Source organism: Toxotes jaculatrix, chromosome 13 (genome assembly GCF_017976425.1).
Source record: "Toxotes jaculatrix isolate fToxJac2 chromosome 13, fToxJac2.pri, whole genome shotgun sequence".
NCBI lineage: Eukaryota > Metazoa > Chordata > Actinopteri > Toxotidae > Toxotes > Toxotes jaculatrix.
In genome coordinates, this window is record NC_054406.1 from 15,531,540 (window position 1) to 15,555,085 (window position 23,546).

Here is a 23,546-nt window from a genome sequence, read left to right on the forward strand (position 1 = left end):
TGTATTTTATTATATTGTTAATCACATTAGTTGCTGTTAACTAACGTGCTGCTAACTCCTTCATCTATTAAAAGTATTGAAAATGATCTTGCCAGTTAATTAGTCCTGTGTATCATTCTGAATAATTCCTTGATGTGCTAACGATGATTACTGTTCAAACCAGATGCGCTCCTTAATATTCTATGTAATACACTATGACATACAATTTATATTTAAAATCACTGTTGATTGATTGTAGTGATAAAATGATGAATGTGCGCATAAAACCTCAAATTAATCTCCACAGTGAGAAAAGACCAGATTGCTACAATTTGGGAGCCAAAGGCCATTTCTCCGCATGCTATATATGCTAAGAACTGCCAGATTAGAAAAAGACCTGACTGCCTTTTTGCGTTCTTCTTTGCGTTTGTTTCTTCGTTCTTTTTTGTTTCTTTTATTTTTATTTTTGCCTTTCAAGATTTTCTTGTAACTGCTTCACCAAGCCTTTTCTCCAGTCTTATTTTATTTTTCCAGACTTTGTCTTCCTGCAATTTCTTTTTTCTCTTCGTTAAGCCCAGGAGCATTTCAATCTTTAGCTGAAACAAGCCTCAGTTTCTTTGTGTTTTTGTTCGTACATTCAGTAAGTCTTCCTTCGATAGTATTTTGGAAATTTTGTCATCCAGCCAGCAAAATTACTTTCAAAGCTATTCAACGAGAATATTTGAGGAGAGTTATTGTGGAAGAAATATATCTGACCACAACTGCAACGGACCAGGAAACCAGCAAAGGCTGCATTGCCTACCCTCTTCTTCCTGCTTGCAAGAATCATCATCAGCCTTAAAACTGCTCCATCAACCTGGGAGTGAGGTCGCCAGATCAGCTGACAAGCCCCGCTACCTGACCATCAGTGCAAGGCAACTGCTGTGTCTTGGGGGGCGTTGCTTTGCTGAGTCATGAGTGAAGTCAGCACCGAAAAACAACCTCTTCAGCTCCAACTCGATCTCTACAAAAGTTGGCAAACTTTACTTCTGTGTCTGTGATAAGAGTTGATGTCAGGTAGAGCTCTGGAAGTACCAGAGAAGTTGATTATCCCCCTAGCATTCTACAGTGCTCTGAACCACATACTCCATTTCACTATCGTCAAACTAAATGATCAGTTCATTCAAAAGATCAATCACATTCATTGGTTTGATTCTGACCACTTTGTTATTTGGTCATGATTACTGCCTCATTTAATCAGTTGCTTAGAGATGTTTAGCTACAAATAAATATCCTCATTTACCACCAAATCGTGGTCTTATGTGTTCCTTCAAAGCAAAGACAGATCCGTGTATCGACAGTTTACTACTTCTGATTAAAAGACTAATTCATCTGGTCTGTCTATTTTATTTCAACTGAAAACGGTGCCCCAGTTTTCAACGAGTAGAAATTTAAATTCCAGTGTAGTAGTTGCTACACTCTCCATCTCCATCATGCATTATACATTTAAATGGCAATGATCACCAGAGTTGGCCTCTGATCGTTTTCGCTATCAAAGCATAAATACACAAAACATTACGCCCGCACACTTGCCTGCATTCTGTAAATATATGAGTATATGTTTTGATGCAGAAACTATTTGAAAGATTCGATTGTACTTTTTGCTTTCACTGTCTGAAAAAGGGAGAAAATGAAGGAAGTGCCAAAAAAAAAAAAAAAAAAACTGTGAACATTAATTAATCATTATACTCTTGCTGAGATTTTAGTCTCTCTTCAAGCTTTTCTTGGTGAAGAAAACCTGCTGTTTCTTTGTGAAAGCAGAAGACGGTGATCTATCACAGTAAGGCCAAGCCATCGCTTTCTTCTAGCCTTATGACCTAAGAAACAACTGCTCAGTGCTGCCATGGCAGTACAGCTCCCTCAGCTACTCTGTCCCTTCAGTCTATGTCACTCCATACATATTTCTGAAATCAACCCAGGTTCTAACTCACTTGTTGTTCACCCTCTACACAAAATAAAATTTCCGTCTATACAAGGGATTAAAATGTGTGATCATATTGTCTTAATGTAAGAAACAGTTTGCAATATAAAGAAACAAAATATAAAAAAATATTATTAAAGACATTTAATTGCAACTATATACATTGGATGTGCACCTTAACATCAAGTGTCTATAAAATACAACCATGCTAACACCTCAGTGTCCAACCTAGAGTTGCTCAGGGATTTGACCTTGCAACTTTCCTCTCCTGTGACTTTCAGGATGTGATCTCTCCCCGCTGTTTAAACTCCATTTCATCCTCCTTCCTGCCCTGCTCGCTACACCCTGCTCATCTATGTTCAGTGTGTCCCCAACTGCTGGAAAATAATCCCACCGTTACGAACAGAAGCAGTCCCTCATCTGCTCCCAAATTCACTCTGGCTGTTAGGCTATCATCTGCAGTGAAAGGGGCATGGGGAGGACAAACGTGTTCAGAGATATACAGAATGCTGAATGTTGTTTATACCCAGACGTGAAATTACCTGTCAGTTTGGGTTGAAAAGGGAGCCAAGCAATATTATTCTAATCACCTTGGCTGACGTCAAAGAACACCACTCTGCTTGTTCTCCTTACCAAGATTTCTGGCTGGTTTCTGAGAGACTCTGTCAAAAATGTCACCCAGGGGAAGATCCAAAAAAACTGTTTTGGGTTTGTCACCCTTACACACCATATAGGCGGTATGTGTGTCTACATATGTCAGTTTAATAGTTCTGAAAATAATGCATAGCATGGTTATGCCAGCTAGCAACAAGTGACAGATGGTGAACTGGAGATGAACTCTACATATAAAAAGATATACCTTCAGCTTTCCTATGTGCTCAGGCGTAAAGTTAATTTAGGGAAAGTTTTATGTTAGTAAAAAATAAAATGAAAAGGAAGAATTTATAACCATGATGCAATGTGAACATAAGGAGTTAAATAGGACACAGTCATTTTGAATGAGATAATGCAGCGAATAAGGCGCTGGGAAAGAAACCAAATGGGTGACCCAAAATAGCAGAGCTAAAACAAACCACATCGCTTTCCTAAACCTGCACTGGCATTTTCACATTGTTATTAGGATGAGGAACTAGGTCAGACATCTTTTTCAGCTAAACAACTGAAACTGGTTTGGATTAGCTGTGGGCCAGACAGCAAAAGAACCACTGACAAATGCTGTATTATAACGTTACACAACACAATGCTATTTTACATAACCTTACATTTCAGTCCAACTTAACACAGCATAAAGCAACAAAAAGTGATGTAAGGTAATTGCACGCTGATGTATGGCAGGATAGTGCATAATAACAGAACATCCCGTAAGGTGCCTGACATTACAGTACATTTAGTCATGTAAAAAGTTAAATACAATGCTGAAGCACTTTACCTGAGAATTTCCATTTTATGCAATTTTACCTTTCTGCTTCGCTACATTTACCATGACAGCTTTACCCACTAATCAGTTTGACATAAAGTTATTTCAGACAAAATACACTGGCTCAGAGTTTTTACAATTAAACTACCAAAAGTATGTACGCACTTTAGCTTCAACTTGGCCAGCAGCAAGATAAAACTGCTGCTCACATCTCAAAACCATCATAATAATAATAATAATCCAATATTATACTTTAACAAAATATACACATATAATAATGTAAGGCTCAGAAATACCTTTACTTTTATAGTATTTTAACACTATTGCTGCACTGGGTTTACATGGTGGTATTAATACCTTTACTTGATTAAAGGATCTGTGTGCTTCCTCCTCTCCTGACATAACACAACGCAATAATGACACAACAAAATACAGTAATACAAGTCTCAACACCCAAGCAGCAGAAGTATTACCAATATTAGCAAATAAACAAATCCTCAGCCAACAGCATGGTCCCACTTGATCAGCATTCATACTGTATGAGACGAGCATGTGACTCACCAACACAGAGTGGGAGGGGGCTGTCCCATGCCCTCCTTTCCCCCCTCAGGCAGGTGAGCACCTCGGGGCCTTTCAGAGTGTAGCCTGGGTCACAGCTATACGACACCGTGCTCCCTGCAAAATGACCTTTGTCCTCCCTCTTGTAGCCAAACTGGGGAACACCTGGATCCTCACATTTCACCAGCTCAAAACCTGAGAGGGGAAGGTAAAGGAGGTACAAGTGCAGGGATTAGGGGGGTGCTGAAGAAGAAAGCATGTATGCGGTTTTTATGTTGCACAGGCAACAGCAAGAGTTGAAAAATGAAATACAAGAATATACAAACTATGCTGAGATGTAAAATATTAAATATAAACTCAGGTGGGTGTGTGTTTGTGCACTTCACTCACTGGTGAAGTGCAGTTCAAAGCCTTTACTGGTGTTATTTGCATTGCTGATGAACTCCAGCCACATGGAGCTGGAGGTGGAGTTCAGGGTTGTGTCTAGCAGCTCGCTGCCTGTAAACACCCCCAGCAGACGAGCCTTATTACTGCTGCCGTCAAAGACCTGGAAGGGGGGCGGGGGAGAGAGAAAGAGAGCGTGGGAGGAAGTGTCTGAATTAACATGATCAGGTGTGCACACACAGATATGCTAACAAGACTGCATATTCACATGAGGAGGGTATATCTCCCCCCACCCCCTCACTTTGAGTATGTCATCCTCCTCCAGTCTGAAGTCTCGTGCTCGTAGCTGGATGCCTTTGCCAGGCTGCGTTTGGATGGAGTAGATGCACTCGTGGTTGTTGCCGTAGTAACCGGGGTAGTTAGGTGAGAGCAGCACCCCTTGCATGCCAGTCACGGATGAGCCGCATTCAGCTAGAGAAAAAGAGAGGGAGCAGAGAGAGACAGAGGGAGAGCGAGAGAGAGAGAGAGAGAGAGAGAGAGAGAGAGAGAGAGAGAGAGAGAGAGAGAGACAGGGAGAGAGAGAGAGAAAGAGAGAGAGAGAGAGAGAGAGAGAGAGAGAGAGAGAGAGAGAGAGAGAGGGGAGATAGGAAGGGAGGTGGTGTTGGAGAGAGCAGAGGACATGTCAATCGCTATATGTTTGAAACTCAGAGTGGATTTATTCATGCGGTCATGCACAGGGAGATGGGAGAGGAGATGGGGAGAGGAATATGGTCACTGACTATACCTGAATGTTGAGTGGCTCATCATCATAATCACACTGCAATCTGAATATGATTAACAGTAATTTCAGCTCTATTTGAAAATTGCCTTTTCTGAATCACGAAGGTGAGAGAGAGAAAAAAAAGAAGGGCGGGGGGGGGGGGGCAGTTTTCAATAGAAAAATAGCTGCCAGAATTTAAATGACCACAAATGTACCCCGAATTTGAACTTTATGAATGTAGTGAGTTGGTGGAATGTAGTGAGGTGATAGAACTGTTTGGGAGGTTTATGGAAAAGTATGAAGTTTCTAAAATAAGGCTGAATGTGATAGAAGTATGAAAATGACAAAATGTGTCATCGCTGTCATCCTTAAAAGATCTGGATTTATCTACGGGCAAAAACGACCAAGAGCTACGAGCTACAGAATGCTAAACAGGAGCAGAGGAGGCAGGCAAGGATGGTCTTTCTGTCATGAAATTGCTTGACCTACTTCACACATGCGTAAACACTGCAAAACAAACATTTAGAAACCATTATTATAATATTATTGGTGAGGGTGAAGGAAATAAATGACTTCACAAATTTAGCATCTATTAAACTGTAATTACTTGTTTTCAATACAGTGTCAAAATCTTAATGCTTACAAATTACTTTCTAAGTTTAGAAACAAAAAAAAAAGAAATGTGCAAGTGGCAAAGATATTCCCATGAAGTAATAAGTGGTAGTAGTTTACTGCTGTTTCCATTTTGCACTTACTGTTTAACAGTGTTTTTAGTATGTTAGCAAAAAAAAACATGAAAAGGACAAACACAAGGTCGATCGTCATCATGGCGAGTGCTTTACCCATCATTAGGATTAAATCTGCATTCATATCAACACACAAATGCAGCTCTTAAGGTTTTGGTGCATCACAGAATCATCACACTGACTTAAATCTTCGCAGTTTGATCCGTGATCATGATTCTCAGGCACTAGCGATGAGCAGCATCAATAATTAACATATTTCAACTCCTTAATGTCATCCTCATTAGAGCTGCTGCTCTATATAATTTGGACAAAGTCAAAAAGGCTGTTTCTGGGAAGCTATCCAATGGAAAGACAAAATGTGGGTGGATGAAGAGATGATAATGAGGAGAATTGAAAAGGAAAATGTCTCGTCTTGGCGTGACTGACAGTTTTGTACATTTCTCAATGAGTGGGTGTATGTGAAAGGGCCAGTGAGGTGACATGGCACTGTGAAGGGATTACAGTAGGGGGAGAGGGGGGAGTGACAAAAGCCAAAATAAAGCATGTGACCACCTACCAACACACCTTGGCAGAGGGGAACTCCACACCCGCCTCCTGCCCCCTAAGCACACCACCCTCGCAGGACCCTCCAGTCGATAACCTGGGAAACAGGAGAAGATGAGGGCGTCGCCCACGCCGTACTGCAGGCCCTTTCTGGTACTGTAGGGTGGGATTCCAGGATCCTCACATGGCTCCAAATCATACTCTGCAGAAACGGAGAAAGAAAAAACATAAAGTACATTAAAGGCAATAATAATGATTTCATTTTATTTATTTATTCATTTTTTATTTGTTTTGTACTTTTTATTTTTGCCCTGATGATATCACATCATTGATGCAACCTCCTATGATGTTTAAAAGCGGGAGAGTGTAAATTTAACAAATTAAAACTTATCTGAGGAAATGTTTCCACAGATAATATGGAGGGTAAACCATGCTTAAGTATGTTGAATCCCTTCTAAATCCAATTTCACATCCAAAAGTCCCAACACTAAATGTCATTTCCTGAAATTATTACAGCATCATGTACCTCTGAAGGGCCGTTGCAAGTAATGAAATCTCAACAACATTCAACCTTTCATCCATTTAGCCACTGCTTTTCATCCTTCCCGTGAAGCAAAATATTTTCTGAGATAGGTGTTATATGGCACTTTAAACTGTCAGCGATAGTTTATTATATTTTGCCTTTTTACTATATCCAGGTGTTCATATCAGGGGGTGCTGTGAGAGCAAAAGGAGGTGAAATGATGCTCTCAGTAGGTAAAGGGCCATCTGTGCTCTATCCTAATTGATTCATTTAAAATTAATCAGTTCTCTTGATGTTAAGCATTTCATTTTTCACTCTCAAGTGCATATAATTACATATTTCCAGAAGACATTCTTAGATGATTATTATTTTGCTCCTTGTCTGTGGTAGCCTCTTCTAAACCATGCATGGCTATTTGTGTCATTAACGTACTTTGAAATACTAAATCCATTCTCACCAGAGAAAGTGATGTTGAACCCCTCGTACGAAACGGAGAAGTCCGAAAGAAAGCGGATCTGAGCCGTATAGTTTCCAAACAGGCCGGCGCTGAGAGGCGGCGGCAACGTGGAGCCCGTCAGTCTCCACAGGGGCTGAGAGAAGCTGCCGTTCTCCGTCACCAACAAATGGTCGTGAGGGCTCTCAAGGTGGAAGGTGTGGAAGGTGAACTGAACACCTGAATAGGAGAAGAAGAAAGACCCAGCGCTGAAATGTGTTGTTGTTTATATTCTCTTCTTCTGTTTGACCTTTGTATTAGTAAACTGGGAGCCAGCAAAGTTAGAATTTGCAATTAAGTAAAGAAAAAAAATAATTACACAATGACTCTTATAATTCAGTGGAAACAAAGTTTACAGTTCCAGGCTGGAGTCTTTCATGTGAAACAGAATATTCTCAGTTTCATAAAGCAAACAGCATTGATTCCCTGTCTTCTCCCCCCTACTACTTTTCAAACACATTACACCCACGCAGAGCGAGCATCTGCAAATAAGGCTGTGTCAATTTGATGCAAGCGCTCTACCAAAGGTGACAAGAGCGGAGAGTCGTCCTGTGGCGCAGTAGCCCTAGGCCAGCCTCTCAGCACTCCAGTCATCCAGAGACAGCTTGTTCGGCAAAATAAAAAGGCCACTCGGTGGGGGGAAATGACATTGTAAGGGAAATTGAATTTGACTGCTGCATGTGTTGACACGGAATTTGTCTGCTAACCTTTGCCATGGGAGGTCTCGATTATCCACGTGCAGTTCAGGTTGTGCGGGTAGAAGTCTGGAAAGCCAGGTGACAGGATGGTGCCGACGTTGCCCTGGATATAACCTCCACACAGTGCTGCCGAATAGAAGCGCGCAGGAGACAGATGAAGGAGAGAAAAAGAGACGAGGAGAGAGCAGAGAGGTGAAATCAGAGAGGGCAAAGAAGACAGAAATAAAATTTCCAGAAAAAAAATGACAAAACTCGTCTGTGCATTTACAATGTGGTAAAATGTCTTTTACAAGAGATGCCCTTCAAAAAAAAGCATAAAAAGGAGAGAGTGGTATCATCAATATCATTACAGAGTGGGCAGAAATCAATACTGTCCGTAAATATAAAAGCATTTACAGATGAGGAAAAAGGAAAACATCAAAGGGTAAGCTCACTGCCGTACATATAAAACATTTATGATGAAATGAGGAAGAAACTTTTTAAGTCTAAAACAAAAGTCGAAGAAAGAAACGTTATCATCTTATATGGATTTTATGGTAAGTCAGAAATATACAGCAATTTAAATATGATGCAATATGAAGCAAAGTGCTTAAAAAGATTTCTCATTTTTCATGTGAAACAACACACAACAATGAATTTAGCTTTAATCCCATTTATGAATAGGAGGAAATCTGGCAGGCGACTATTCATTTCTAGGTCAATATTATGGAACGTACCATCGCAGCTAGGCAGGGGACGGCTCCACTGAAAATTGGGTTCACATTCTAAAGGCTCAGTGTCACTAAGTGTGTACCCCGCTTCACAGCTAAATGTCACCAAGGCGCCCACATAGAAGTCATTGCCATGACGCTGTCCGTTGACAGGGATACCAGGATCCACGCAATGATCCGACTGTAACTGCAGGGCTAGAGAGGACGGGGGACAAGACGAAGAGAGAATAAAGACATGATCCAAGACACACGGACACATACACAAAATCCACCTGCGTGCTGTTTTCAATAGGTCAGGTGCAGGTCAATGAAGGTTAAAAGGCAGTTTGCATTCTCTAAGAAGATCTGATAAATAATTTACACTAATGTCTTTTATCAACAGGAATTAACCAATGAGAAGATCCGGAGCTCTCTACCAGTCCACCTTGGATGGTTTCTAACAAAGTAGCGTTCACTGTGAATTACCGATGATTTGCTGAGATTTACCCAGAAGGATAGTGTAAAATGTTACCAGTGTGAGTCACACAGGTAGAAATGTCTTAAGTATTTAATTACAGGATGAGTGAACACCGGTGTGTTGGGAAAAGCGTGTGCTGTATGCGTGTGTGCACGCATAAGGAGGTGTACATGGAATTTTTAAGCATGGCAACGTGTGTCAAGGCAGAGATATCTGACAGAATAATCTCAACCCATTTGCTTCCTAATTATAGGTGTTCTAATAAGAATGGCTTCATGGTGAAATTGAGAGCCTGCGGAGATTGTATTTACAGCCACGACTCAATAGCTTGTACTAGTACGTTGAACGAGGCTTACGGCTGTTCTGTCTCTGATTTGGTCTGTATGTAATGGATTCACTTCTATTAGGCTCTGTGAAGCATGGGAGAATGGGCCCCTTCTTTTATAGTATATCCACCCTCTATCTTTGGGTATGGCTTTGACTTTGTGCTCAACTTCCAAACCCTTACTTTCATAGCGAATGCGGAAGCCGATGTCGGAGTGGCTCTTGTCGGTGGAGAAGAGGAGATACAGGAAGTTGGAGGTGCTGATGAGGAACTGGGGAACCTGGGTGCCCTGGTAACTGCCAATCAACGGCGAAGAAGGGAACCGCCCATCACGCACCTCAAGGACATCGTAGTTGACCTCTGTGCGGAACCTGAGAACCAGAAACAAGGTATTTTTTGCACTTTTTTTTTTTGTTTTTGGAAATAAGTGCAATTAAAGAAGAATATCAACCGAAATGATAAGGCTCTTTCATACACAGGAGACTGTGTCAAAATTTACATGGTAAATATGTCAAAATAAATTTGTCTTCAAGCGAATTAACACAAACAGTGGTTTAATAGAAGTGTATACTTCATTTTTACTCCAGGGCCCCGGAGTTATTTAATCTGTTTTTGGGCAGCTGGGCAACACTAAGTGAAATTTGGAACTGATAAGAAAATACACTACAAAAAATATCTACAAATCAACCGCTCCAAAAAATAGATTCTTATATTTTTGACATCTGGCTGCATAAAAACTGATGCTTGAACGAAGCTTATTCAGTTGAGCAGATGCTCGTTTAAACAAGATTCTGACAAAAGTAAAAATATAACAAGCAGTTCAAGGGGCCAATTCTCAGTGTCTGAACCCAAATAGGATACTGTGTGCTCCAGGACCCTATTTGGATTCAGACATTGAGAAGCGGCGCCTTGAACTTTCCAACGTCCTATTCTGAGAGCACCGACCTCCGTTTGCGGAGGGACAGAAGCGCAAGAGATTCCTTCAGCGAAAGTAAAAATATCTCAGACTTTAAATATCATGCCAGCCCAGAATTATTTTTTCCTTTATTCATCCACAAGAGCTTCTTAAAAAGATCGCTGTCAAAGGCCAACTCAAGGTTGAAGTGCTGGATGAAAAACTTGCTTTTTAGCTTTTCATCGACATTCTGAAACCAGCAGGGTTAAATTAAATTATTTCCAATTTTGCAGACATTACGTTATAGGAGATCCTGAGACATATGGCATGATTTGGTGAGTGCATCTGTGCAGAGTGCGTGTGTGTGTGTGTGTCTGTGCGCGCGTGCATGCGCGCTGTGTGTTTCCGTCCTCGTTGCCAGAGCCCCTTCATCTTCAAAGCCACGCATAAATTGCTTGGTTTCAGAACAATGTCATGTAAATGAAGCGGTTTGTGATATTTTATTGATGTTACATAAAAATTAAAGAGCGACAAACATTTATGTTGCATTCATTTTGCATGACGTGTTATCGTGACAGGGACGAGGATGAGATGGGCTCGCAAGGAAGAACCTTAGTGAAACGCTAATTTGGTGTTTGATCCTACGACTGTATGTCTCTCTCTGTCTCTCTCTCAAACATCAGGACAAATTACCTCCTCTCCCGTCTCTCCGGTTTCCCTTGACAGACCATCCCCATTTACATACACATTACACACACGTACATTTACATACGTGCAGGTCTTGGTTGGGTTTCTGTGAGTGTGTGTGTGTGTGTGTATGTAGATATGTAGTTGTGCATGTATAAACTGTAGGGATATCTGCAGACATTCAGGGAATGGGGTATCAAATGAAAGGATAAAATACTTATGGGGACTTACTAAATAAAACATAGTGTTATCCTGCTTGGGGCTGTAGGTTAATGTGCATTAGAGCGCTACCACTTTACCCCCCCAGTAAGGAAGCACAGACGATTAAAGAAAGTAATAGAAAGCAGAGAGAAGAGTGAGCACACATGTTGAAATCGTGAGAAGGAAAAAGCAAGAAAAATTTAAGAAGAAAAAAAAACTGACGTGACAACAGCTGCTATCCGGGTGACTCACTTGTCGAAGATGATCTTGATGGGGTAGCCTGGAGGAGCCTCAATGATCCATTCACAGTTAAGGGCCTCCTTATAGAGTTCTGGCCAGCCAGGGGAGAGGATGATCCCACTGGGAGCTTTCAGATCGCCTCCACATGGGGCTAACGGAGAGAAAGAGGGAAGACAAGGAGAGAGAGAGAGAGAGGGAGAAAAAAAACAGCTGATGTATGACAGTGTCCATAGATGATCCCATGCATCAGCTGCGGCTCATCCCATTTCTTTTACTGCCACCGTCTATCTGATGTAAATTGGTGGCAGCTCACTTCAAGGTTAACCATTCCTCCAAAGAACGTGCCCGTACCTGCAAGTGTGTGTGTGCATGAACGCAAGTGCGTGCATCACATATCCATGTGAGTGCACGCGGTTCCTCCCCTACGCTGTAGTCTTCAAATCTATCATAAGCCCCTCCTACAAAATGTGCTGCTGTCATTCCCATCAAACACAGAAAACAGCACATCTCTGATCGCTGGCACAATAGACACTTGAGACGCATCGACCCCTCTCCCCTACCCTCATCTCTGTTACCGCTGTGCATCTCTTTAACTGCCTATCCTTAACCAGAACACACAGGCACAGTGGAGGGCTTAGTTACAGTGCCAGCTCCTCGCTCCCTTTGAAGTGGAATGATTTAATCAGCCAACTCAGCATACTGAAGGACATCTATAAAACGCATTACACTACAAACGCGGGGGTATGATAGATGGTCTCAAAGGAATACAAGTGACCAAGTTGGGAAGTGACATGTTTTAATAATGGATTCTCCTTTGCGTATCATGAATAGCAAACCCGATTAGGCCCCTTAGACTCGCAGCCGCATCTGCGCCACATGTGCTCCACTGCCGGTTTCCAAGAACCGTAGCTGGTTAACACCTAGCTTTAACTTAGCTTTGCCAGCTATATTGGCCTTTTATGGTTTGCTGGAAATAGTTTATTGACTACTGAGTCAGAGAGGTAAATGGATGGTTCAGCGGACTGTGTGTAAGCACAGCATGTCTGCTGCATCAGATATTCGAAAGAACAAAGCCTCTATTTCATCACTAGCCTCAAGTCAGATCTCAGTGATCCTCGACAGCATTTTGGGACATTAATTATTAATTAGTTATATCTGCATCAGTTGTAAAACAAATGGAATTAAAGCAGTTTAAGAGAAGCAGCAAATCAAAACTGATTTCTGGCACAACTTTTCAAGCAACACCAATCCGTCTGCTATTTGGGCTGTTCTGGAAAAAATCTCTTTACAATTTTCAGATGCAGTGATGTTGCATCACTAGTGAGAGCGAACATCAAAACAAACATACTGTCATTTCATCAGTTTATAACAGTTGCATATGAGCTGTGGCACAGTGGGCACCCTGCTAACGAGGTGCCAGACCACGGAACAAACGTTTTCAGAATAAAATATATGCACATCTTCCTCTTAATGACTTAACTCCTCGTGGTGTCAGGATTTTTCTGAGCTACACAGATTCAGTTGTACGCAAAAGTTTGAACCCTCGGGGGCAAAAGACACATTCTGTTGATTTCTGAAGTGAATAGAAGTAAATACAACCACTGCAGCAAACAGACATTAAAATTAATCTTTCCTCACACTGCACAGTGGAACGATGCACCAGCACTCCTGTGTCAGCTAAACCTTCCTGCAGCTCCTTAGCAGTCATATGGGGGTTGTGCTTCACTTTTCTGCCCGTGAAGTTTGTCAGAAAGATTTCTTGGTCTTCCCAATCTCATCCTCACTTCCACCGTTCACCTTAACTGCCATTTCTTAATGACATTTTGGACGGTGGAAATTTCAAGCTGGAAGTGTTTTGATATCTTTTTATAGCCTCTCCTGCTTTGTAGGCATCAGTTAGCTTCATTTTCAGATCTTCTTGCACACGCCACATAAATTAGTTTATGTGCCGTTTTGAGCTCTCGAAATATAAAGTAACAGTGCATTAATAATTGAAGAAGGGCTCTTTTTTATGTCTGTTTGCTGCAGGGGTTTTATTTACATCGTTTCACTTCAAAATTCAACAAACTATGGAATTGACTCAGGGGTGCCCAAACTTTTGCATTTACAGCCATAACTATGACAAACATATAACCGCAAAGTGTGTGATTATTGGATAGAAAATATGGAATAAAGGCCCATTCAGCTCTTTAATATCTACAACTACTATTAAAAAGTGTGTCAGTAAATCTAAAGATGTTCTTTTTTTTATACACTAATATGTGTCCCCAGCACTAGGCTTCATCTCATGCCATCTAATGAAAGAAAAAAAAAAAAAAAAAAACATTGTTGGAGGGTGCGGCCAAAATGTTCAGGTCAGATACAAACTCAAAAAACATCTTGTGAGATGGCTATCACATAAGGTAACCTTTTCCTTTCCTACCTTCACAACGGGGAACGGCATTATCCCACACCACGTTGCCATCCTTGAGAATGCAGGAGATGGTCTGAGAGCCATGGGTCTTAACAAAGCCCTCCTCACACAGGAATGAGATGGAGCTTCCCAGCTGAAGGCTCTCACCAAAGCGCTTCCCATTAACGGGAACACCTGGGTCTGGGCACTCGTTGTGGCGAAATGCTATTGGAAATGCAGAGAGGAGGTGGGGTCAGTGTGAAGGAGAAGAGACAGATGAATGTCATGTGTACAGGGAAAAAAAACAATTTGTTTGATGAAATGTTTTAAAAGAAATCAAGAAATGAAGTGTCACTTGACAACCCAAGAAAAAGCACAGATCACACAGTCGTTCTGCTGGTATTAATCCTCATCACATATTAAATTTTCTGTGCAAAGATGCTAATTTCCATGGAGATTTTAAAATAATTACCCAAGTTTCTTGACAAAACTTTTTCTCTCTACTGTCAGCATTTAGCAATGCCAGCATTTAACAAGAAGAAATTAGTTTCACTTAGTGAGTCACATTGATTCACCCTGCTGCAGTAACTCTAGCTGGTGGGAAACCAAACCATATGCAGATCATCCGTGCCAGATGACGCTTCTGTATGATATGTGGAGCAGACAAACTAGGAAAATTGTTTTCTTGCATCCTCAAAACTTTATCTATCAGACTTCTCATTGAGCAGGTGGCAGTTAGAAAGGCCACAGAGACACGCCGTCACGTAAGAAGAGGCATAACCCTGGAACAAGGCGTGTAAACAAATACATCACCTGTGCCGCTATCTCTCTCACTTACTCTCTCGCTCTCACTCTTGTACACACACGCGAGTAGGTGACACGTGTAGGTGTTGATGAATCCCTCTTCTGTACCCATTGGACCCAAACAGAGTGCCAGCCACACCTCATCCATCACGATCATCTTATTTATTAACGTGCCAAAAATCCCCTCAATACAGTTTGGCATGTCCTTAATTAACATGAATGATGGAAGTTGTCCGCTCAGCCCTGCAACACCCCCCCCTCCTAAAAACAGTCCTGCAGTTAGATGACACTGTTCTCAGGAACTAAGCGTCATCTCCAATTAACTGCTCTTGACATTCATCCACCATGCTGCATTGGTTATTTATTTATTCATCTAACTTGCTAATTAATGCATTAGCTACCATGTGTTGTCCACATTGTGGAATTACAGAGGCACCTGGGTCGGGTTGATGACATGTCTGCAAATGAGCTGGAGCCAGAGGCCCAAAAGCATTCTGGGTAGGCTGAAGAATGTTATTTTAGGTACAGTAGAAGAGGTTTTATGAGCAGGATACAGAAGCAGTCTTCACTGTAATTAGCAATACCAGTCACTACAGTGTAGTGGACTAAATAATAATAATAATTATTATTATTATTAGTGGAATAATTAATAGTGGAATATTACTACTGTGTTAGAGATTTTGTCTAAATATTATAGTATCATGTTAGTCCTCACTGCTACAATAAGAAGCTTAACACAAAAAAGATTGAGGATAAAATCAATTTCATGTTCCCGCTTCTCACTATATAATGATTTAAGCGCTACACATGATTAAATTCCTTTGTTTGAAATTTAATGTTATTTGTAAGAAGTTTTGTTCTTGTCTGGCACAAGTTTCATCACAGTAAATGTATTTCTGGTGTCTTTTAAGTGCACGTGCACTGGGTACTTCTATGTGCATGACACAATAAATAACTACCTAACTAGCTACTATAATTACTAATAATATGTTCTCAGCTAGCTAAATGCTAGAGTCTTCCTATGTGAAAAAATGTAAATGTAAACATAGCATCTTATCGCTTGCATGAAAGTGAGTCAGAGCAGATAATCTTAATGCCAAGTCTCATTGAGACAAACCTCCCGAGGGCACCTTAATTATATATGAAATAGCTTTGTGGGTTTTATAAGGTTAGGGTTAGACACTTTGTATGGAGATATTTCTATTGGGATGTAGAAAAATGCAAAGATCAGGCTCATTACACAATAGTGCATATGCAATGAATGTAATAATACTCCTGCCAACCCCTCACGGTACAGTGTATCCATGAAATGGGCTTACCAGCATACAGCCAACATGTACTGCATTAGAGAATAAAATCCATCTGGAATTTCCTCAGAAGTCAGCAGCTACCCAGAATAGAATATAATGAGCACTGCCGCAATGCATCTGTCAGGTAAGGGCGCTGCATCTTTGTTTGGGTTTTATTTAAATGTCAAGTCTCTATTTAGACAATAAAGACAGGGTTTTTGTCATTTCTCTATGTGGCTGTGCATGTGAGTGTGTAAGGAGTGCGTTACTGATGGGTGGAAGAGTTAATGCAGTCTGTGGGAGACAGGCACATAGATATGGCAAATGAATCATGAGGTCTATTGCATGCATGCACACACAAACTCAGCACACACACACACACATTTCTGTCCACATCACAAACAATCTTGAATACAAAACATCCAGTCAGGGTGGACTTCTGCGATAAGCTTTAAAGACTTCCCTTTATCTCCTTTGAAGTCGCATTCAATACGTACTTGTGAACGTGATATTAAAGCCTCTGTCTGTGTAGGTGTGGTCAGTCAGGAACTCCAGCCGTGCCACGTGGGCACTAGTTGTTATGGGGGGTGGCAGGACGTCACCAGAGAAGGTACCCAGGATAGGAGACTCAGCCTGACAAAGACAGATGAAGATTTTCAGATGAAAAGTAGACAGATAAAATGACTCGCAAGTCCTAAGAAGTTCAGAGAAATAGTGTTTAGACTGTACACGTAATTATAGAGGCTGCTTTTCCTACTGACAAGCACAGTCATTGATAGTGATTGACAGGTGAATAGACGAAGTTGCAGAAAGAGCCATTTAAAGTAACTGAGGACAACAGCTTATAATTCAACGCTACCTTTCCCCCGTCTTTGATCGAGAGGAAGTCAAACTGTTTCTCCATGCTGAGATCATTGAAGGCCAGATTGATTCGGCTCTCGGGGTTGGTGATGATCAGCCACACGCAGTGCATATTGTTTCCATACTCCTGAGGGTAGTTGGGAGACAGCAGCACCCCAGATGGAGTGGTAAAGTTGAAGAAACAGGAAACTATAGGGGTGATAAAGACACACACACACAGAGGAAGGAAGAGAGAAGCAGAGTAACATAAAAATGAGTATTGTTTAGGAGTCTGAAAACATGGTACAAGTTCCATTTACTTTTGTTTACTACAAGGCAACATGATTTGATTCATTTTATGGAATCTGTCAAAGTCTACCTTTACATCCCACATTTACTGTAGACATCTAACAGACCAGGGAGGAAGTCATATTTCAAACGGCACCACCATAACAACCAATTTGTTGTCTTGTGGCATAAGCGCACACAGGTGTACAATGACAGAAACCTTAGGCTGACAAAGGGATCATTGGAAATGAAAAAATAAATAAGTCTGAATGCAATAAAAGTTGCCAATAACACTAGATAACAAAAAAGATGTTTGTGGTTTATTGTGACAACATTTCACTATCTATCCATTTCTCAACTAAACAGTGCAGGCTGAATTTGGAAAGCACGATTTACTAACAGAAGCACTGGCTGCGCACATTAAACCTTTATCTGACAGGAAGAGCCAATTAAAAACAACATATCTCATTTAAGCAAATGCTGTGGAATGAGACTGGGGATAGAAGAAGCATAAGCCTCACAGATTTGAAAATGTCTAACTGCAAAAATCATTGTTTCCAATCGATGTCTAGTTAAAAAAAAAAAAAAAAAGAAAAGAAAAAGTGCTGGCAATGAAAATGAAAAAGAGTCTCATTCCCCTCCCCTTGACTACTGACAAGGTTGTCACTTCATCCCAGTTGTTCCGATGGATGATCTTACAGGGCGACGGCACTATCCCTTGATGTTACTGGGCAGATGTAGCCGTCCTTGCAAAGGCAGCCCACAATTTCTGCTCTGTTCATGGAGGTGGAGCACAGCTAAACAGGTATATGCTTAGGTCAGGAGCCATATGAAAAAAGGTAGCACTGTGCTCCCCTTTATGGAGACATCTGCATCTGATGGGACAAACAGTCCATTCCTGGGCTGTCATCGCTATTTGCTCCTAATTCTGAAACATGGCGGCACCTCTGGAGACACTGTTGAAATTTCTCAACTGTCCACTATAATTGATTTGTGAATAATTCTGAGGTGAGAAGCAGGTCATGCAAAGAAAGAGTCCTGCTTCACATTATTTCTACACGGCAGTTTAAATAGATCTTGACAAGTTTTGTGAGTTTAGTGTCGTCATCTGGATCCGTCTACTTACTTTGTTAATTGCTCTTGCTTCCACCTGCTGGGATTAATTGACTGACAACCTATTGACATAGGTTGGCTTTTTAAGGCAGAGCCTGTGGCCGGACAATTTGCTTAGAAAATCCTGACTTCTATACCTGGTCAGGTGTATGTAGGAGGGTGTTTAAAGATCATGTAATAATGATACTGATTGCTTGTGTGAGAACCTAAACTTAATTGCAAATGCAACATCAACACCATACCTAAGTATAGATTAGTTCAAAGTAGATGAGGTAACAAAGAAAAGCTGGAGGGAGATGTGTAAGGTAACATGAGTCACTAACACAAAACACTTCTTCCTTTCACAAATGAACATGAGACAGACATTTCAATGTGCACAGGAGCTTTAAATAGCTCAGCTGTGGAGATACAACTACTAGAATTTCCAGACAAGATTGACTTTTTAATATAAAATTAATCACAGTCAAAAGCTCACCCAGCAGTGAAGGAGAAATGTTGATTATTAATATTATCATCCTCTGTTACATTTGAGAGATGACGATGCTCCTCCCTTCTACCGTTTGCACTGAGGTGGTAATGACTTTATCACAAGTTTTCTCTTAGTTTTGCATCCATGCGTGATTTGTTTATAGTGTCATTCTTCCATTTTCCATAAAAAACTGTTTTGTATACACTGCAGCAGGTGGCTAAACAGAATGTGCCCCAACATAATTGCTGCCAGTAAGTTGTCCAAGGTAGCAACAGTAACTAGGGGTTGTGGAGGTTTAAATTAGAGCAATTTTGAAAAAGTCACTTTAATAAACGGGGGATAAATAAATATCTCTGATACTTTAAGCACACAAACAATTAGGCAATGAACTGTGCATTTAGGAAAGCACATCATCTTATTAACTCTATCAACTTCAATGACAGAGACAAGAATGGTGCACTGACTACATGACTAAAACAGCTTGTTAAATGTTAACTAAATAAATATTGCTTCCTTGCACGATGAAGCCAAATTGACTCTTGTGCCAGCAAATTCTCTGTCAGTCAGCTCACCGATGTTTATCTAGATACTGCAGCTTTTTGTCCACCCTATTATCTTATCAATAATACAACAGTGGACATTATCTGCATGGTCAGCGCTCTTCCTTCTCCCCTCATCCTCTAACTCTCCCACTCTCTGTGTTTGTCTTTCATGGCGTTAATTAGCTAATAAGCCCTCCTATTGTTTCAAAATCCACAGCCTCTGCTCGGCAAACTGCAGGGATAATCTGACCATTTATTATGCAGCCCTCCCTGCACTCATCCGCACAAACGTACACATTTATGCACCCTTGAGAGCGGTGTTGTACACATGCTCATGTGTGCACATGGTGTATGCAGAGTCAGAGCAGCATTAGGCATCCAAGAACTTACAAACACAGCTGGGTTTCTTAGCCGACCACTGGTTGTTCTTCTGACAGGTGATGTTCTTCTTCCCAACCAGCTCAAAGGCAGGCAGACACTCAAAGTACAGCCTGTCTCCGTGGCGGAAACCTGTCCCCTCCCGTTTGCCGTAAGCTGGGATCCCAGGGTCTCCACAGCTGCCTTGGTCAATTTCTGTGTGGGGTAAAAACAAACGCATTACGCAGAATATTCACTATGCAAACCTAACACTGATAATGACTTATTATTTCAAGCACAGAAACATCAATGGGGGTCATACAAATAAAGACCTATTTTTATTACCTGGTATCACAGTAGAGATATAAATTTAAAGGTCACAATCTAATTAGCACAATGCACCTCCCTGTCTGTCCTCGCTTTAACCTGCATATTAAATCAAACAGAAAAATAGTATGGACAACCACCGCGGCCCTGCAGCACCTGAGAAGAATACTTTCTCCAGTTTTCCTAAAAACGCTAGCTAGATATCAAATAGAGAGAGAGAGAGAGAGAGAGAGAGAGAGAGAGAGAGAGAGAGGTGTGGGCAGAGAGAAAGAGACATCCCAACTCAAGGTTATTACTGACTGTAGCCTCCAGCAGATATTGACAAGAAGCAGCTACACAGATAATAAGTGATATGGAGATGCAGGATCTCACATTAAATCAAACCAAACCAAACTATTTCTCATTAACTCCAGGCAAATGTGAGTACAGCTGGTTACCATAAAGTCACCGTGTAGTGCTGATTTCTGTTTGACCATATCATGTGACAGGACAAACACACCAGGTCGGCTCTCCAAAATATGTTCCACCAAAACTGATTCCTTTATGTAGTTATCTGTTTTTACTTTTTTTTTTTTCTCTTTCCGACAGAGGGAAGAATAGTGGATTCATGTGCGATCACAGAGACTGGAAACAAGACCAGGTCAAAACCTAATATAGCCCTGGACTTCCTTTTACCTGTTTGCTCCACATGTACAGTAATTTAATTCAGCTGAATTCCCAATAAAGCTGTTCTCATTTTTACATGAGACAATGGAACATGACACTTCCAAGCCATTTCCAACCTGCTGCTCTGCTCTGCTAAAAAACTGATTTTATAACCATGTCATCAACGCCTGACAAAACCACCATACACATAAGTAAAAGACAACATCTGTGCTCAGAGAGAAAGTTCATTCACATCTACGACCGCTGCCATGCGGTCACCTGAATGAGAGGTGTGAGTGTGGCTCTTCTACAGAAAGCAGCTAAGGTGTGTCCAAAAAAAGTTGATAGATCTGTCGCTAAGTGCTTTTGTGAAGAAAAAAGGTAAAGGGGTCTTAAAAATCTAACAACAAAGGCACTAAGTTGACAACACTGCCCGTAAACGCCCCCTTCCATAAAGAATGCATTTATAACTCACACCAGTACTGTTCTTCTTCTTCTTTGGTGGCTGGGAAAACCAACTTACAGGTACATTTCCACCAGAATGAGCAGCAGCAGGAAAACTTATAATTACAGTGATTGTTCCTGTTTCTCTTGCATAATCTCCATGTGTCCTTCCTAGCAGATTTCCAATGTAATATTGTGATTTCCATTCCATTTAGTACTGATTTTAATTCAACTCTTCCTTCATAACAGTGTGTACATAATCCAGTGGGGCTATTCTATGGAGTGTTTGATTTCAACCTGTATGTCCTCTCCTCAGATGGGTAACGACCTTCTTTTCCCTTGAGCTTCCACCCGTGTTCCATCAATTGCCTAAATTTTTCTAAATACTGTTTCCCTGTGTCACTTAAACCTGCCAGACTTTGTGCATTCTCTGCTTTACAGTGTTTGCATGTGAATTAACTGCAGGTAGTTTAAATGATTGTTTTGCCAATACATCAATCGTCTCATTTGCTTCTACCCCTACACGAGCAGAGGAAGGAAAGAAATAATCGATCTCCTATAACGTGGCCGGAGTAATGGCAGATTTCATACACAGTATCATGCCAACATGACGACTTTCCAAACTTAATTCTTACGAGCACTGACAAGCTATCAGAAGCTTATGATTATAACACTGGCTTGATTATTTTTCTTCTACCCATTGTAATGTTAACAGTTTTATGAGTAATTCCACTGTGTACACTGAAAGATGGTTAGATATTCTCTTTTTCACTGCTACCTCACAATGAGGGAAGAAAATCTACCACCTATGAGCACAGTCTCCGTTTCCTCTGAAGCACCTGCAAATATGAATATCTTATGTTGCCGCTGCTGCAGACTTCTGGACCCAGACTATCTGGATGGCATCGGCCGGCCGACCAATTGTGTAACTTCATCACTCACTTGCTCACTCAGTCACTCACAGACATTCGGGAATGACTTCCCTAATCATTCAGTCCAATGCTGTCCTGCAGCTGGAACACCACAATAGCACAATCCTCACCCCCTTCCCTCTGAGCAGATGAGTAAAATAAATTCTTCACTTGCAGGGAAAAACCGAGGGCCACATTACTGGAAGAGTAAGATGTGATCTAGATTCCCTGTGCCAAGCACTAAAAGGTGTACTGAGATTTTGGGAAATGTGCTTGATTATTGTTAGAAATAAGTTTTTGTTCCCACAGCCCAGTTTTGAGATTTTTTTCTACAGCTCCAGTATTTTTATCTTCAGCTCCTGATACTATTCGCAGTAACCTTCACTAATTAAAATCTGCTGGCTCAGCTGATGTATGCCAGGATGGCTGGTGCAACAGTTAATTCTGGTTTACAAGTAAGATTTAGGTCACACTGATTTGAACTAGGAAACCACAAATACAAAACACCTGAACTATAGAGACATTAAATATTCCAGTGTTAAGTCAGTGCATCATTACAGCTTGTGTCTTGACCAGATGTGTGGGCTATGTGATGTGAGAAGTCAGGTGCTATGTGCACCTGTCCTGCTCTGTAACAGCTCTAAGGTTAAAAAAAAAAGAGAAAAAAAAATTAAGTGTATGTCTTTTACAGAGTAGAGTGTCATGGGTCTGATTGTTACTTTCAGCCGCTCCTGGTTTTGTTGATATTTTTCCCAGACATTCAAAGACATTCTTCCTGTTTTGAGCCTTTTAGCTAAAACTGAATGCACATGACTGAATGGATATTAGCACTGAATGACTCAGTGAAGAGCTCATCGTGGGCTGACAGGATAGACTAGCTTCTTCCTTTTATGACGTTAAAATCAACGTGATTTTTCTATTGTCTTGTCATGCATTTAACTTAGAATAAGAATAATTTTCTTTGCCACTAAGTAGCCTTCACTGTCTCTTTATTTTCACCCCCAAAATGTTACTCACTAAGCTTGTAGATGTCTCTCTTATGTGTCTCTTTCTCCCTCCCTCCCTTTCCTCACGCAAATGTATCCCTCCTTTTACTGTGTGACAAACGTTCTTACTTGTGTTGGAAGCTGACGTGAGCACTTTCAGGCACACACACACACACACACCTTCATGACCACCCTTCTCCCTTAAAACCACAATTTCATTATGGAAAGATTTATGCGTGTCTCTTTCTTTCACTCATTCCTCTTTCTACTTTTCTGAGGTTGCAAATTGCAGATGGGAATGCTGAGGCATCCTATCGAGGCATCCGGACGGGGGGAACACACAGAGCGAATAAGCTCATCCATCCAGGAAATGATGGCAGGGCCTAATACGATTTTAAATCGCACCAGGGGTGATGCTGGGTATAAATCCATACTCAGCTCTAATGATGATCATCATTTAGAACACATATTTAGAGCTCACTGCTGTTTGGATGTATGGCTATCCTGAGGCAGCCTCATTCACAAGACAACTCATTGATCTTACATGGAAGTCACCTTTAAAA

At 41.0% G+C, this 23,546-nt stretch overlaps 1 protein-coding gene across 1 annotated transcript in view; it reads right to left on the reverse strand.

Annotated features, from left to right (window-relative positions):
- csmd2 (CUB and Sushi multiple domains 2) overlaps window positions 1-23,546 on the reverse strand; it is a 224,401-nt gene that overhangs the window by 82,332 nt on the left and 118,523 nt on the right. Inside the window, exons 13-25 of the mRNA XM_041052918.1 lie at window positions 19,704-19,886; window positions 16,921-17,111; window positions 16,559-16,694; window positions 13,999-14,193; window positions 11,589-11,727; window positions 9,737-9,924; window positions 8,778-8,966; window positions 8,071-8,187; window positions 7,328-7,543; window positions 6,361-6,549; window positions 4,600-4,769; window positions 4,305-4,461; window positions 3,918-4,109 (exon numbers count right to left, since the gene is read on the reverse strand). Of these exons, the coding sequence (XP_040908852.1) occupies window positions 3,918-4,109; window positions 4,305-4,461; window positions 4,600-4,769; window positions 6,361-6,549; window positions 7,328-7,543; window positions 8,071-8,187; window positions 8,778-8,966; window positions 9,737-9,924; window positions 11,589-11,727; window positions 13,999-14,193; window positions 16,559-16,694; window positions 16,921-17,111; window positions 19,704-19,886 (2,262 nt within the window). The remainder of the gene's footprint in view (window positions 1-3,917; window positions 4,110-4,304; window positions 4,462-4,599; window positions 4,770-6,360; window positions 6,550-7,327; window positions 7,544-8,070; window positions 8,188-8,777; window positions 8,967-9,736; window positions 9,925-11,588; window positions 11,728-13,998; window positions 14,194-16,558; window positions 16,695-16,920; window positions 17,112-19,703; window positions 19,887-23,546) is intronic.